General features: G+C 46.7%; 1 protein-coding gene across 1 annotated transcript in view; it reads right to left on the bottom strand.

The window, feature by feature from the left end:
• The window catches only part of LOC143314542 (uncharacterized), a 58,064-nt gene that overhangs the window by 9,137 nt on the left and 34,927 nt on the right, over positions 1-14,000 (bottom strand). Inside the window, exons 2-5 of the mRNA XM_076721603.1 lie at positions 5,071-5,456; positions 1,984-2,044; positions 1,154-1,239; positions 780-943 (exon numbers count right to left, since the gene is read on the bottom strand). Coding sequence (XP_076577718.1) covers positions 780-943; positions 1,154-1,239; positions 1,984-2,044; positions 5,071-5,316 — 557 coding nt within the window. The 5' untranslated portion in view covers positions 5,317-5,456. The remainder of the gene's footprint in view (positions 1-779; positions 944-1,153; positions 1,240-1,983; positions 2,045-5,070; positions 5,457-14,000) is intronic.

Here is a 14,000-nt window from a genome sequence, read left to right as displayed (position 1 = left end):
GAGCTAAAGGATTGTCCTTGTCCAACAGAAAGGAGTGAGACGAGGGTGTTTCGTCCTCTTTCTTGTTTTTATTGGCCAGTGGATCAGAGAGGCTTCCACCTGAGCCTGGGAAAATGGAATCTTTTTGATTGTTTTCTGGACTCTGTGAGAGGGACTGAATTAGTGGGGGAGATGCCAAAAAGGGTGGGCAATGAAAATTAGGAGTGGTATAGGGAGGTAAATAGGGGAGAGATGGAAGCAGAAATGATAAGCCATCAGCAGAGAGGGAGTTTCCATGCAAAGCCACCTCAGTCCATTCTGACTGCATGTTCCCTGGACTCCCAGAGGAGGAGTCAGTCGAAGCAATCGAGGCAGAAATTGTATAATCCAGATGTGGAGAGGGAGAAGGAAATGGAGCAACAGGCGGGGCACTTGAAATGGTAGAGCATCCTGTCTCTTCAGGGTCATGAGAAAGAATAGAGAGGTGAGGGGATAGGACATCCTTGTCCTCAGATTTGATCTTCTCGGACCCTCTACTCAGTGTGGCAGTTTGCATGGGAGAGGATATAGGAGAGACAGAGGTAAAGGAGGCAGGAGAAGGGATGGGTGGAGACTGGACGTGAATTATGCTCTGTAGCTCAGATGAGGAAGAGCAAGGACAATGCTTCTTGCATAGCAGGGCAGGCAATAACACAGGTGGAAACTGATCCTGATCTAGTGGTTTCTCTGTCTCTGAAATTTGCATGTCAGATTTTGGGAGACACAATGAGACAGGACATTGGATCGGGTCAAAAAAAAACAAATGGCCTGGTGTGGGACAGGGTGAGGACAGGACAGATTTGTCAGCACTAGGCAAAGCCAGGGATGAGGAGAGCAGGACACATGGGGAGGTGTGAAATAATGGGGAGCCTGGCTTCTCATTGCTCTGGCAGCCAGTGCCACCTCCTGACGGGCCTGACAGACCCTGCAATCAAACAGACAATGCAGACAGTCAAACAGCTCCACATGTTAACTGTTTTTTTATATACTGTCTAAACTTAGCACATTGTATCATCTGCTCAGTGGGAGTGATTTAAAGGGTATAGTGAAAGACTTCCACAAAGTTGGGGGCTAGCAAGAGAAGTGATGCATTAGTAAATTAAGAGACTGTGATGAGATCAGATCCTGGTGATACCTTCTGAGACAGGGAGGGAACGAAGAGCTCCTCCAGAAAATCACTGCTGTCTGAGTGACAGCGGTTGGTCTGTATTTCACCTTGCACTGTTCACATATACAAGAAAGGAAAGAAAGGAAAGAAAGGAAAGTGCATTATAATCATAAATTATCAACATCCAACATATCCAGCTCCATTTGTGAAAGTTTTAAAACTACAGTCTGGTATTTTGAAACATGTGGTTTGTATTATTTTTTTCCAAGGGACACATGAGAAGACAACAGTTTCATGTCTGCAATCAGTACGGAGACAGACCCATTGTGTGTTGAGCTTAGGACAAAGACTGGAAGGAGAGGGAGATTGTTCAACTCATCTAACTCTGGGAATATTTCTCAAAATGTCTGCCAATCTTTTAAGATGGCACCAAGTGTCAATAACGCTCCATTGCAGGCTCATCCTGAATTTGTCATTTGTTTTGTACATTGAACATCATGCTGTAGTCCCTGCACCCGAGGGACAGGGAGAGATGAAGAACAAACAACAAGAGTATCTTCAATCACACATTAATACTGCATTTGAAAACTCATGCTATTATTAAGACAAATGTAAAAGACAATGTACGACTGGTGAAACTCATCTCCCTAACATCTTGCCCTGACAGGAAACCCATGACATGCAGTATAACCAGAAAAGATCCCAAAATGAAAATGACAAAAGACTTTAATGTCTCCGCATTTCTGCATCATGGTAGATTGTCCCATGATGCTGACACTGTGTCTAAATGATATATAAATATTTGTGCCAGCAATTTACACATAACTTTATATATAATTATTTATTTTATGACCCACCTAAGTGTACTGCTCCTCTCGTGTAGCTCCCTGTCACACAACTTTCACCAAAACTGTGGCTCTGTAATGAGATTTGAAATGAGACAACATTAAAGGTGCCATATTATACCCTTTATCCACAAGTTAAAACGGTCCCCAATGGTCTTGGGATGAAACGTCTTTGATATACTGGTCAAAATACCACAAGGACAAAGCACCACATGCCCATGCTGACACTGTCAAAACAGCCCTTTTCAGAATGGCCGTTTTGAGTACCTGATGAGAATGAGCCACTGGTCACCCCACCCCCCTCCTCTGCAGGACGTGCCAATGCAAAACAGCTTTGTGCTACCTTGGCAACTGTTGAGTGTGAACCCAGATAGAAAGATGGCTGCTGGAGAAGGCATGAACTCTGGGAGAAAGATGACTGCCGGAGAGAGCATGAACCCTGGGAGAAGGATGGCTGCTGGGGAAAGCGTAGCACTGCAACCAGAGTAAGACCCTGAGCAAGAACAGTCTCCCAAACAAGTTCGAGAAGGAGGGCTACAACAGGACTTTTCTGTATGGTTAGTGATTAACTTTGTATAATTTCAACATTTCTCTTAGTATGTTGGTATGCTGGCTAAGGTCATACTGGTCATGCTGGCTGGCTCACACGTGTGTGTTCAGGTCCTTCCAGTTTGTTCTTAGTTCAGTTTTAGTATTTCTCTAGTGTTCTTGGATTGCCTCAGCCTGCTCCCCCAGTTTGTGTTACCTGCTTTGTGTAGTGGAATCACCTCACCTTTTGTTTCTTCAACATGCCTGCCTGGTGTCCTGCATTTGAGTCCACTTTTGAACTGCATTAAACATCACACTTAACTAAGCGCATATTCACACTGCCCTTGTTTAGTCCAGTTGGACTTAACCCCCCTGGTGCGATCCATTTGGGGTGGTGTGAATGCGGGAATTGATTCCTGGTCCGGACCAAATAAGCACTTCCTGGTCTACCTCGAAGGGACAGTCTCAGTCCACTGTCAAGTGAGCTGAGGATTCATTTCTGGGGTGAACACCATTCGAACTAATCACATGAAGCGAATATGCCATATTTGAACTTCTAAAATCATGTGATATAATCTCTAGACAATAACCAGCATGAACACAAACATAACCTGACAGCACTGCATGCTGTTTTGTGCTCCAGCACAAATGATAATATTATAGTATGGCTGTCCAGGTAGAAATTGTGAGGGATTTGTTGTCTTGTTTTTACCTGCCAACTGTCTGACCAGTAATTTTATGACATTTCTAACCACATAGCTTCTTTCTCTTCTTCTTTTGGATTTATTGGCAGTTGGCAAACAGCAATACTGCTAGCCTGTTCTGGACCATTTGAGTTTGGCCTTTGTAAAATCAATTGGAAACTGAAGCAATTTATTATCTTCACACTGGTTTGATTGTAGAAATAGACCTTTAGGAGTTGGTTAAACAGAACCATGAAAATGCAAATTATGCTTATTGTGAGGAGTGAACGTTGGAAGTAAAACAAATGAAACATTTTTTTAGAATGTTTCTCAAGTCTGAACATTTTATATGTAGATTTAGGCAAAACGTATCATATCAAAATAATAATAATAGTAATAATAGTCGCCGGTTTATGTTTTCTCCAAAATGTAAAGTCAATATGCAGCATTTATGAATGAATACATATTACTGATGACACATTTGCACATTTACTTCAGTGGGGTTGTTAGTTTTGGTCAAATTTGGATTAAATTCATAACAGGAAAACTCTATTTCTAATATAGCAAATAATATATTTTAAAGCGAAGACATTAGTTTGGTGTAGTGCATTACTTGTTTGCTGTGTTCATCACATCTTGCAAAATTTTATATTTTACTTGAGTTTACGCATTGTATTTATTTCAGTGTAGGAGCCTTGTATATAATTTTTGTTGTGCAGTAATAGTCTCCTCCATGGAGTAGGGGATGTATGGTAAAAGCCAAAGTTCTTCACATGATATTTGAGCTCAGGCGAATAATCACAGGTGAGAGAAGATGTTACAGCCACCAACGCCCCCCCCCCCCCCATTTAACCTGCCACGCATCGGAGGTGTATGCGGAGCACGCGGAGCAGACCTCAGTGCGGGATTGGCTCGTCATGGAGGGGTGGTCTTCCTCCGCCTCCCACCTCCCACCTTTGGCTGTCCGCTTGCTGGATTGGTGCAGTGTCGGGGCCCCTTCACCAATCCCCAGGCGCCAATCGAGGACTGGATACTGAAAGGCTCGAGCAGACAGGCAGTCGGGGCGGCTGAAGAGCAGCGCGCCAGAAATGTCTTTGTGTGTGGCTATATTCTTGTTGTGAGAGGCATTTTGAGAAGGACTGGGCCAGGGTCAGTTTCAACACTGTAGTTCATAGTTACACAGAGGTAGCGTTTCGCCACATTAGGAAGAAGGGGTGCTGATTTGTTGATTATGTTAAATTCTAGTTAAGTAGAGAGGGTTTTTGTTTTTGGATTGTTTCTTGTTAAATAGTTGCAGTTTCAGAGAGTCCTCTTTTGGTTTTGATTGTTTTTTGATTTATCAGCACTCGCAGGCCCATTTTCTTTAGTGTTGCCTCAGGTTTTTGTTTGTAAATATCATTTTCCTTACCTTTGTAGTAAATAACTTTGCTTTAGCCAATTCAAACCGGTCTATGTTGCTTCCCTTTTTTCCACCACAAGCTAGGGGTTGTACGAGAAGACAACAGTTTTTGGCTGTGCTCGAACACTGGAAGCATGCACACTTGTAGGAAATTAAATATTATATATAAACGATCTTGGATAAAGATGGACACTCTCTTTTTAACTTTATTTAACTTTGTTGTTGTTATTCAGGGGGTTTATTTTCTATCTTATTTCATATTATTTATGGAATTATATCCCTGCTTTTATGTTCATTCTATGTATTTTAATGTGAGTGTTTGATATTCAAAAGCTACATCTAGGGTATCACTCAAATATTATTACTACTGCTTTTATTACTACAAGAGTGATAACCACGTGTGGGTCTCATGTCCTACAGACAACCCACCCTGCCATAACAGTGTGTGTGTTGCTTTTGATAAACAGTTGCAGTTGCAGTTTGATTTACCTCTTTTATTTCAAATGATTCGCTGACCTGCCCTGGGCTCTTCTTCCTCTGTATAAAAGTGTTGGCTGGCGGCGGGTGACCTTCCCCCAGGGGCCAGGGTCTGAGTTTTCCTTTCTTTTCTCCAAGGCTGGGTGGAGGTTGGAGTCCAGCACAGTGAGGAGAGGTGGCAGCATGTGTGGTTCGGTCCTGGGTTTTACTGTTGTGGATTTGGGTGAGTAACTTCTTTGACGCTTGTCTGAACAACATGCCCACATGCCTCCTTCTCTCCTGGCCCTCGGAAAGCAGGTCTTTCCCCTGGGTTGCTCTGAGCAGTGAGGAGGAAGACCCCACCAAAGAGGAGAATGCTGTAGTTACCTGCTGGAGAACCTCAAGCTGTCTAAAACGATCTGGAGAAGACAGAGAAGAGGGAAGACCAGGAAAATTAGAGCCTCATCCACTGATGTTATGTCAGATCTGATATTTCTAAATCCATAAAATATATAACACCATCCGCACTGCCACAACCAATCTAATCCTAAGCCACTGTTGTTGATACTTGAATAATTGAAATTATACAGCGATATAACAGCTGTAAATTTTGCAATGTGTACATGTGCAGAATAACAAGACACTAGAATTAAATGATCAATTTCCTGCTCTCCTACAGAGCAGATGCTTCTCCTGCTTGCTCACTGTTTTGCTTACATTATTTTGCTTATATGTTTGTTTTTCTCTGCCAACAGTTTTAAAAAATGTATCCTGAATACATGAAATTAATGAAAGAAACAGAAGGAGTTTTGTGAGCTGGTGCTGGGGCGTCGTGTAGTCATCCCATCATGCAAAGTACTTTGGATAAGATGGGAGTTTCCTGACGCCCAGGGAAGATACAGAGACTTCATGACAGCGCTATTACAGTATAAATTCATCCACTAAAGGCTGCAACAGCTCACTGCTGCACTTGGTCAACAGCAGGTAACTGTAATGATGCACTGGTCTATATAAAAAGAGAAAAGTGACATCAACTTCATCTGACATGTATAGCTATGCCAACAGCTACATACAGCGTAAAAAAGGATGACTCATAAATAAACTCCAATGGAAGAAACTCATTGCACACAATGGTTGGCTTGGAGTGTAAATTGTGCTGTGATGTAGCAGTCTCAACCATACACTTGTTTTGCCCTGGGCTATGCTAACATATTCTAGTTTAGAAAATATTTCCTAATGCATTACTTTCTCAAATTCCTGAAGCTTAGACCCAGCAGAGCGTCTGTCTATGTATCGCTTGACTGACTGGGTTGCTGGATTTGCATGTGGAGACCATGCTGATTACTAACCAGAAGCTAGCAGTTAGCATTAGCTTGTGCTATATGGCAAAACAAAGCTAAGTAGTAGCTTTGTATAAAACTGTAAAATGAAGACAGCTAAATATTTGTAAATACTGATATCTCCCTCGAACATACATTAAATCATTTGCAAGATCAGAAACGTATTACACAAAATGTTTGCATTCTACTGTAACTTGTGGTGTGATGTACCAAATGCTACGGTAGCAGCAAGCTAATCTTTGATGGCTGAAGTCACAGTCTCGAAGCTAGCGGTTAGCCTTACATCGTTCTCAATGGCAAAACACACGCTACAACACGCAAGAGTTTGCGCTAATCTGCAAAAGAAACACACAGCTAGTTTTTTCTATACTTACATGTTCCTCATCTGCAGGTATTCCACACAAAGTTGAAAGTGACCCCTACTAAAAAGTTTCCCGGCTAATCCTGCCTACTGACCGAGGTTGGAGAAACCATCAGTCTCAAAGAGGTTAGCACACACCAACAGGTTTTTGCCAACTGTAGCGGGGACGTTGCCTTCAAAAATGAATCAATCCATGCCGCACTTCTGCCTTCTGTGGCTGTCTTGTGCTTGTCTTTACAGCCAAGAACAAAACACTGCGTGTAGCACAGGGGTGCCCAACCTTTTTTGACCCAAGATCTACTCTTCAAGTTGCCAACCTCCCGAGATCTACCAGTTGTGTCCACATCGCAAACCCACACACATCGTTTCCAGCCTGCAGTAACTAACGTCACAACACTTTTTCTTGTTGTCACACAACCACTCGACATCACATCACAAACCCTCTCTCTCTCTCTCTCTCTCAAACACACACACACAGAAGTTCCTCTCACACAGTTGCCAGTTTGCATAGTGCGCTGTAGCACAAACCCGCTCTCTCTGCTCCTCTCTCTCTCTCACACACACACACAAGCCAATCTGCATGATGAGCAATAGCCATAACTGACCTTAATATGAATCCAACAGAAAAATAAACCAGATACAAAACAGGTAGATCTCTGAGCTTGAAAAAAGGAAATCACTTCCTACCTTAGTGGGAGACCTGGCACTAGGAGGAGGAGGCTAGCTTCTCGTAGTCAGGAGCGTAGGAGCTGGTTACAAGGTGTAGGCAGGCTGCAAGGTGGTCATCAGTCATTGTTGATGTGTACTTGGACTTGATGATTTTCATGTGCGAGAAAGCAGACTCGTAAAAATAAGTTGATCCAAAAAGAACTGTCAGGTTCAAGGCACATCTTCTGAGATTGGGATACTTCTCCTCCACCAGTAGTTTCCAGAACACGACATGCTCTCCAGGTTGAGCGGATGTTGATCTGGCTTTGATCTCAATGTCATTTTGCAATGTCAGAATCTCATCCTCAAGAGTGGAGCTTTCCAAGGTGATTTGACTTTGGCGGCAGTGTCACCAACATCAATACTTGCACCAAATGGATAACACATATAGCTGGCTATAGGCTCGATGGATACAAAGTCTGTAAAACGTCTCTCAAACTCTGACGAGATGCTCTGAACATGCTCCTCATAATGTGCACTGTCAACTGTGTCACACCTTTACCTTGACGTTGTAGTTCTGCTTGCATGTGAGGGATGTTGCGCAGGTTACCACGCTGCAGCCTTTTGGACATCAGCTGTAGCTTTCTTTTAAATGTGTTCACTGAACTCATCACGTTGACTACATCTTTACCCTTACCCTACAGCTCTAAATTCAATTCATTGAGCTCGCCAGTGAGATCAGTAAGGAAAGATAAATCTAAAAGCCACTGGTGGTCCTCTAGCTTTGTATGGTAAGCCACATGTTTTGAAAGCTTCAGGAAGTCCTTGATTTCAGGCAACAGCTCTGTAAATCTGGCCAAAAATTTACCTCTGCTTAACCAGTCGACTTGATAGTCGACTTGTCACCGATTATTTTTGCGATTAGTTGACTAGTCGGATCATACGTAAATTGCAGCTTATCATCCGATCCGATTTGCAAAAATCTTTATTTGATTGTTTTTGTCAAGACTTTCAAAAATCAATCTGGATTTGCCAAAAAACTAATTTTGGCTGTCAGTCTGAACAAGGCCTTTGTCTCTTCTGGTACCCTGAGTGTCTTACCTGCTCTGGTTAGCAGGCTGTCTTTAGAAGTCTGTGGTGTTCCTAAAACCGCCACACAACATACCTATCAACAGCCTCATCTATCACTGACCCACTCACATAGAGCCCAGTCTTGGCAATGAAACAGCACTTAGCTGATCTTACACAACAATCCGGGACTGTTTATCACAAACTTCTAAAAATGACATTTACGAATGCTGCAGAGTATGGCTGCCACAAACGATTATTTTGATATTCGACTAGTCATCGAGTATTTTTGCGATTAGTCGACTAGTCGGATCATACGTAAATTGTAGCTTATCACACCAGCATGCAGCTGCTCTTATATAGCATCATTAGCTTCCAGCTTGAAGTGTTTAAGGTATTGTCATGTTGTCATTCCTGTGCACTTGTCCCACAATAATTCTTTTCTCTCTCTCCCTCTGCTCCTAGACGGAGCGCACGGAGGCGGGGTGATCGGCTCGGCAGCAGGCTGATCACACTCACCTCACCATTATGTAATCAAGCCGGCTACTTAAGCCGGCTCCAAACCTGCTCCTGCGCCAGAGTATTGCCTTAGCTACTCGTGTGCCTCGCTCTCAAGCCGTCCTCCTGCCTCCCGTGATCGACATTTTGAAATATGTTTCCTCGCACTTTGTCTTTTATCTCCAGTTGAGCCTGCTCCTGGACGCTTTCTGTTCTCTTGTAAGTGTTTTCGTCTTTTGTTACTTTGTGACTCTTATTTGCTACTTTTCCCGTTGAGGTGATTTTCAGTTGTTTTTCCCTTGAAGAGTGTTTTTCCCGTTACGGTGATTTTTTGTTGGTTTTTCGCGTGTCCGCGTTTTCCCGTTACGGTGATTTTCTGTTAGTACTTTGTTGGACAATAAACTTGTATTTTTGGTACTCTGCATCTGCGTCCTGGCCTTTCCTCACAAGTCCGTGACAGAATACTCCGGCCAGAATGGACCCAGCGGAGTCAGAAAAACTGAAGCGTGCAATCAGCAGCCAAGCCGCCGTGGTGACTCAGCACGAGTCTTCTCTGCGGCAAGTCATGGAGCACTTGCAGCAGCTCACCACCAGCGTGGCCCAGCTGAGCGGACAACTGGCGTCTATTACGGATCAGCTGAGCCCCTCCACCGGCTCCCCCCCCCAGGCAGCCGACCAGACCGCCAGCCCGCCTCCGAGCCCCAGAGAGCCGTTTATCCCCATACCAGCCAGGTACTCAGGCGATTTGGGCACGTGTACGCAATTCCTTCACCAGTGTTCCCTAGTGTTTAATCAGCAGCCTAGCACTTACGCTACACACCAGGCAAAAGTAGCCTTCGTAATGAGCTTGTTAACAGGACAGGCAGCCGCCTGGTCCTTAGCCATTTCCAGTCAACGTTCAGAGTTGATTTCTAATTACCGCCACTTCACTGAAGAAATGAAACAAGTTTTCGATCACCCCGTTAGAGGCAGGCAGGCAGTCAGTCAACTCCTAGATTTGAGACAGGGTAGCTCCTCGGTATCACAGTACGCTGTTCAGTTTCAGATTTTGGCAGCAGAGAGTGGCTGGGGGGGACTCGGCCCTTCAGGCCATCTTTCTCAAGGGGTTAGCCGGGGAAATTAAAGATGAGTTAGCCGTGAGGGAAGACAGCTCCTCTTTAAATCAGCTTATAGATCTTTCCATACAGCTAGATAATAGAATCAGGGAAAGAGCACGGGAAAGATCAGAGACGAGGAGGAGGCGGGCTCTCACGGACCACCAGTTCCAGCCTGCGGACTCCACGGCTTCTTCTCCTGGCCCCGCCCACACCTTCCCTGAGACGCACCGGACGTCAGAGGAGGAGCCCATGCAGCTGGGTCGTACACGCTTGTCTCCGGCGGAGCGACAGAGGCGCATCAAGGAGAGGTTGTGCCTTTACTGTGGAAAAGGGGGCCATTTTCGCAATCGCTGTCCAGATCTGCCAAAAAGATCAGGCTCACCAGCAAGCAGGGGGGCCCTGGTGAGCCGCATCTCCTCATCCTCCGCATCACGGATCCAAGTCTCAGGTATGATTCATGGACATGAACAGACTCTTCCAGTCCAAGTGTTGGTGGACTCGGGAGCTGATGATAATTTCATCGACATTGACTTTGTCCACAAACACAAGCTGCCCATGAGCAAACTGTCCTCCCCTAAGGAGATTCATGCAGTAGATGGAAAATTGTTGGAAATAGTCACTCACAGAACGGATCCGGTCGAACTAGCGTTATCGGGTAATCACCATGAATTTGTTGAGCTTTATGTCATAACCTCACCTCTCACCCCTGTGATTCTGGGAATTCCATGGCTCAAGAGACACAACCCTCACATAGACTGGTCTTCTGCCACCATCCGCAGTTGGAGCCAGGACTGCCACGCCCACTGCCTCCGGTCAGCGGTTCCGGTAAGATTTCCCGGTGAAAAACCTTCTCCCGAGGAAATTGATTTGAAAAGAGTGCCCCCTGAGTACCATGATTTAAAGGAGGTGTTTAGCAAGTCTTCCGCCACCTCACTCCCTCCACATAGACCTTATGGCTGCGCCATAGACTTGCTCCCCGGAGCCCCCCTCCCAACTAAGCGCCTATACAACCTCTCCAAACCAGAAAGGGAGTCTATGGAGATGTGCATCAATGACTCCTTAGCAGCAGGCCTCATCCGTCCTTCTTCTTCTCCGGTGGGTGCAGGTTTTTTCTTCGTAGAGAAGAAAGATAAGTCTCTGCGCCCTTGCATAGACTATACAGGCCTGAATGAAATCACTGTCAAAAACAAATATCCACTTCCGCTAATTGACTTGCTTTCAGCCCCCTTCACGATGCATGTCTGTTCACTAAACTGGACCTAAGGAACGCCTATCACCTGGTCCGCATTAGAGAGGGCGACGAGTGGAAGACCGCCTTCAACACGCACCTGGGACACTTCGAGTACCTCGTCATGCCTTTTGGTCTGACCAACGCACCGGCAGTGTTTCAAGCTCTGGTAAACGATGTGTTGAGAGACTTGTTGAACCGTGTAGTTTTTGTATATCTGGACGATATCTTGATTTTCTCACGCTCTTTAGAGGAGCATGTAACACATGTGCGAGAAGTGTTGAAAAGGCTATGGCAAAACAAACTATTCGTTAAAGCAGAGAAGTGTGAATTTCATGCCTCATCAGTTAGCTTCCTGGGCTATGTGATAGAGAAGGGGCAACTCCGAGCTGACCCCTCCAAAGCGGAGGCGGTCAAGGAGTGGCCCGTGCCGACTAGCCGTAAACAGTTACAACGCTTCCTAGGGTTTGCCAACTTTTACAGGAGGTTTATTCGGGACTACAGCCGCATAGCGGCTCCCCTAAGTCAGCTCACATCCCCCAAGGTCAGTTTTGTGTGGTCTCCTGTAGCTAACGCAGCTTTTAACAAACTAAAGAACATGTTTATTAATGCGCCTGTCCTTACCCATCCAGATCCTGCGGAGCAGTTTGTGGCAGAGGTTGATGCCTCAGACACCGGGGTCAGGGCCGTGCTCTCTCAACGCCTGCCTGCGGACAACAAGCTCCATCCCTGCGCATTCTTCTCCAGACTTCTCCAGCCGAGAGGAACTATGACGTGGGAAACCGGGAGTTGTTGGCGGTGGTTCTGGCCCTGCAAGAGTGGAGGCATTGACTGGAGGGGACAGCCAAGCCGTTCGTAGTATGGACGGATCACAAGAACCTCTCTTACCTCCGCACTGCCAAACGTTTGAACTCACGCCAGGCCCAGTGGGCCCTTTTTCTAGGCCACTTCCAGTTCACCCTTACCTACCGCCCTGGCTCTAGAAACATCAAACCTGACGCTCTCTCCCGGCAATTTACGGTGGAGGGGAGGGAGGCCGACGCGGACACGGTCCTCACACCGGGCTGTGTATTGGGGGCGGTCTGCTGGCAGGTGGAGCGGGAGGTGCAGGATGCTCTTCAGGGCCAAATGGTGCCGGCTGGCTGTCCGCAGAACCGACTGTTCGTTCCCCAGGGGGTGAGATCCTCCGTGCTCACATGGGGGCACACGTCACGGGTGGCCTGCCACCCAGGGGTCCACCGAACCCTAGCCCTCCTCCAACAGAGATTCTGGTGGCCCAGCATGGCCACAGATGTGCGGGCCTCCGTGGCAGCCTGCACTACATGCGCCAGGAATAAGGCCTCCCACCGGCCCCCAGCGGGACTCCTCCAGCCTCTACCTATTCCCTCTCGTCCCTGGTCCCACATCGCCGTGGACTTCGTTACCGGACTCCTGCCGTCAGAAGGTAATGACACTATTCTGACAATCATTGACCGGTTCTCCAAGGCGGTTCATTTTGTCCCTCTTCCCAAACTCCCCTCCGCCTTGGAGACCGCAAACTTACTTGTGACTCATGTGTTCAGGCTCCATGGCATCCCCACGGATATAGTGTCAGATAGAGGTCCTCAGTTCACGTCCCAGGTCTGGAAGGTGTTCTGTCGGGCTCTGGGTGCCACCACCAGTCTCACGTCTGGTTACCACCCACAATCTAACGGGCAGAAAGAGCGCGCCAATCAAGACCTGGAGACCGCCCTGCGCTGCGTCGCTGCGTCGCCGCCATCGGTGCGGGCCCAGTTCCGCCGAGTCCAGCGGGTATGGCGGGAGACAAGAGCCGCACTGGGCAGGACAGCTGAACGGAACCAAAGGCTGGCCGACCGTCGCCGGGTCCCCGCCCCCGAGTACAAGGTGGGGCAGCAAGTCTGGCTGTCTTCCCGAGACCTCCCCCTGCAGACGGACTCAAGAAAAATGGTGCCCAGATACATCGGTCCTTTCCCAGTAGAAAAAATAATAAACCCCAGCGCCGTCAGACTCCACCTCCCGGCCTCCCTCAGTGTCCATCCTGTTTTCCACGTCTCCCTCCTCAAACCCGTCGCAGAGAGTCCCCTCCAGCCGGCCGCTCCACCGCCTCCTCTCCCTCACCTCATCGAAGGACACCCAGCATACACCGTGACGCGCATCCTGGATGTCCGCAGGCGGGGCAGAGGCTACCAGTATCTTGTTGATTGGGAGGGGTATGGCCCCGAGGAGCGCTCCTGGATTGGGCGCTCCCTCATCCTCGACCCACAGCTGCTCCGGGATTTCTACAGCAGGTATCCGGGTAAGCCAGGTAGGACGCCAGGTGGCGTCCCTTAGGGGGGAGGTACTGTCATGTTGTCATTCCTGTGCACTTGTCCCACAATAATTCTTTTCTCTCTCTCCCTCTGCTCCTAGACGGAGCGCACGGAGGCGGGGTGATCGGCTCGGCAGCAGGCTGATCACACTCACCTGCCTCTCATTATGGCCTTTCCTCACAAGTCCGTGACAGGTATGTGCTAACTAAAAATAAAGACAATTAAGATGATAGTTCAGTTACATATAGTATATAGTATAGTTACAATAGTACGAAATCAAATGAGGTAGGCACCTGAAACTAAGACATTATCCACAAAAATTAAGTTTTGGTATCACTCAAATATAACAAAAGTGCATTTTGTGCTAAGTGTATTCAACTTTACTACACTCTGACTCTATATAATCCAATCTAC

This window comes from Chaetodon auriga, chromosome 21, assembly GCF_051107435.1.
Source record: "Chaetodon auriga isolate fChaAug3 chromosome 21, fChaAug3.hap1, whole genome shotgun sequence".
Lineage (NCBI taxonomy): Eukaryota > Metazoa > Chordata > Actinopteri > Chaetodontiformes > Chaetodontidae > Chaetodon > Chaetodon auriga.
Note: the sequence above shows the minus strand (reverse complement) of the source record. Positions and strands in the feature narration are given on the sequence as shown.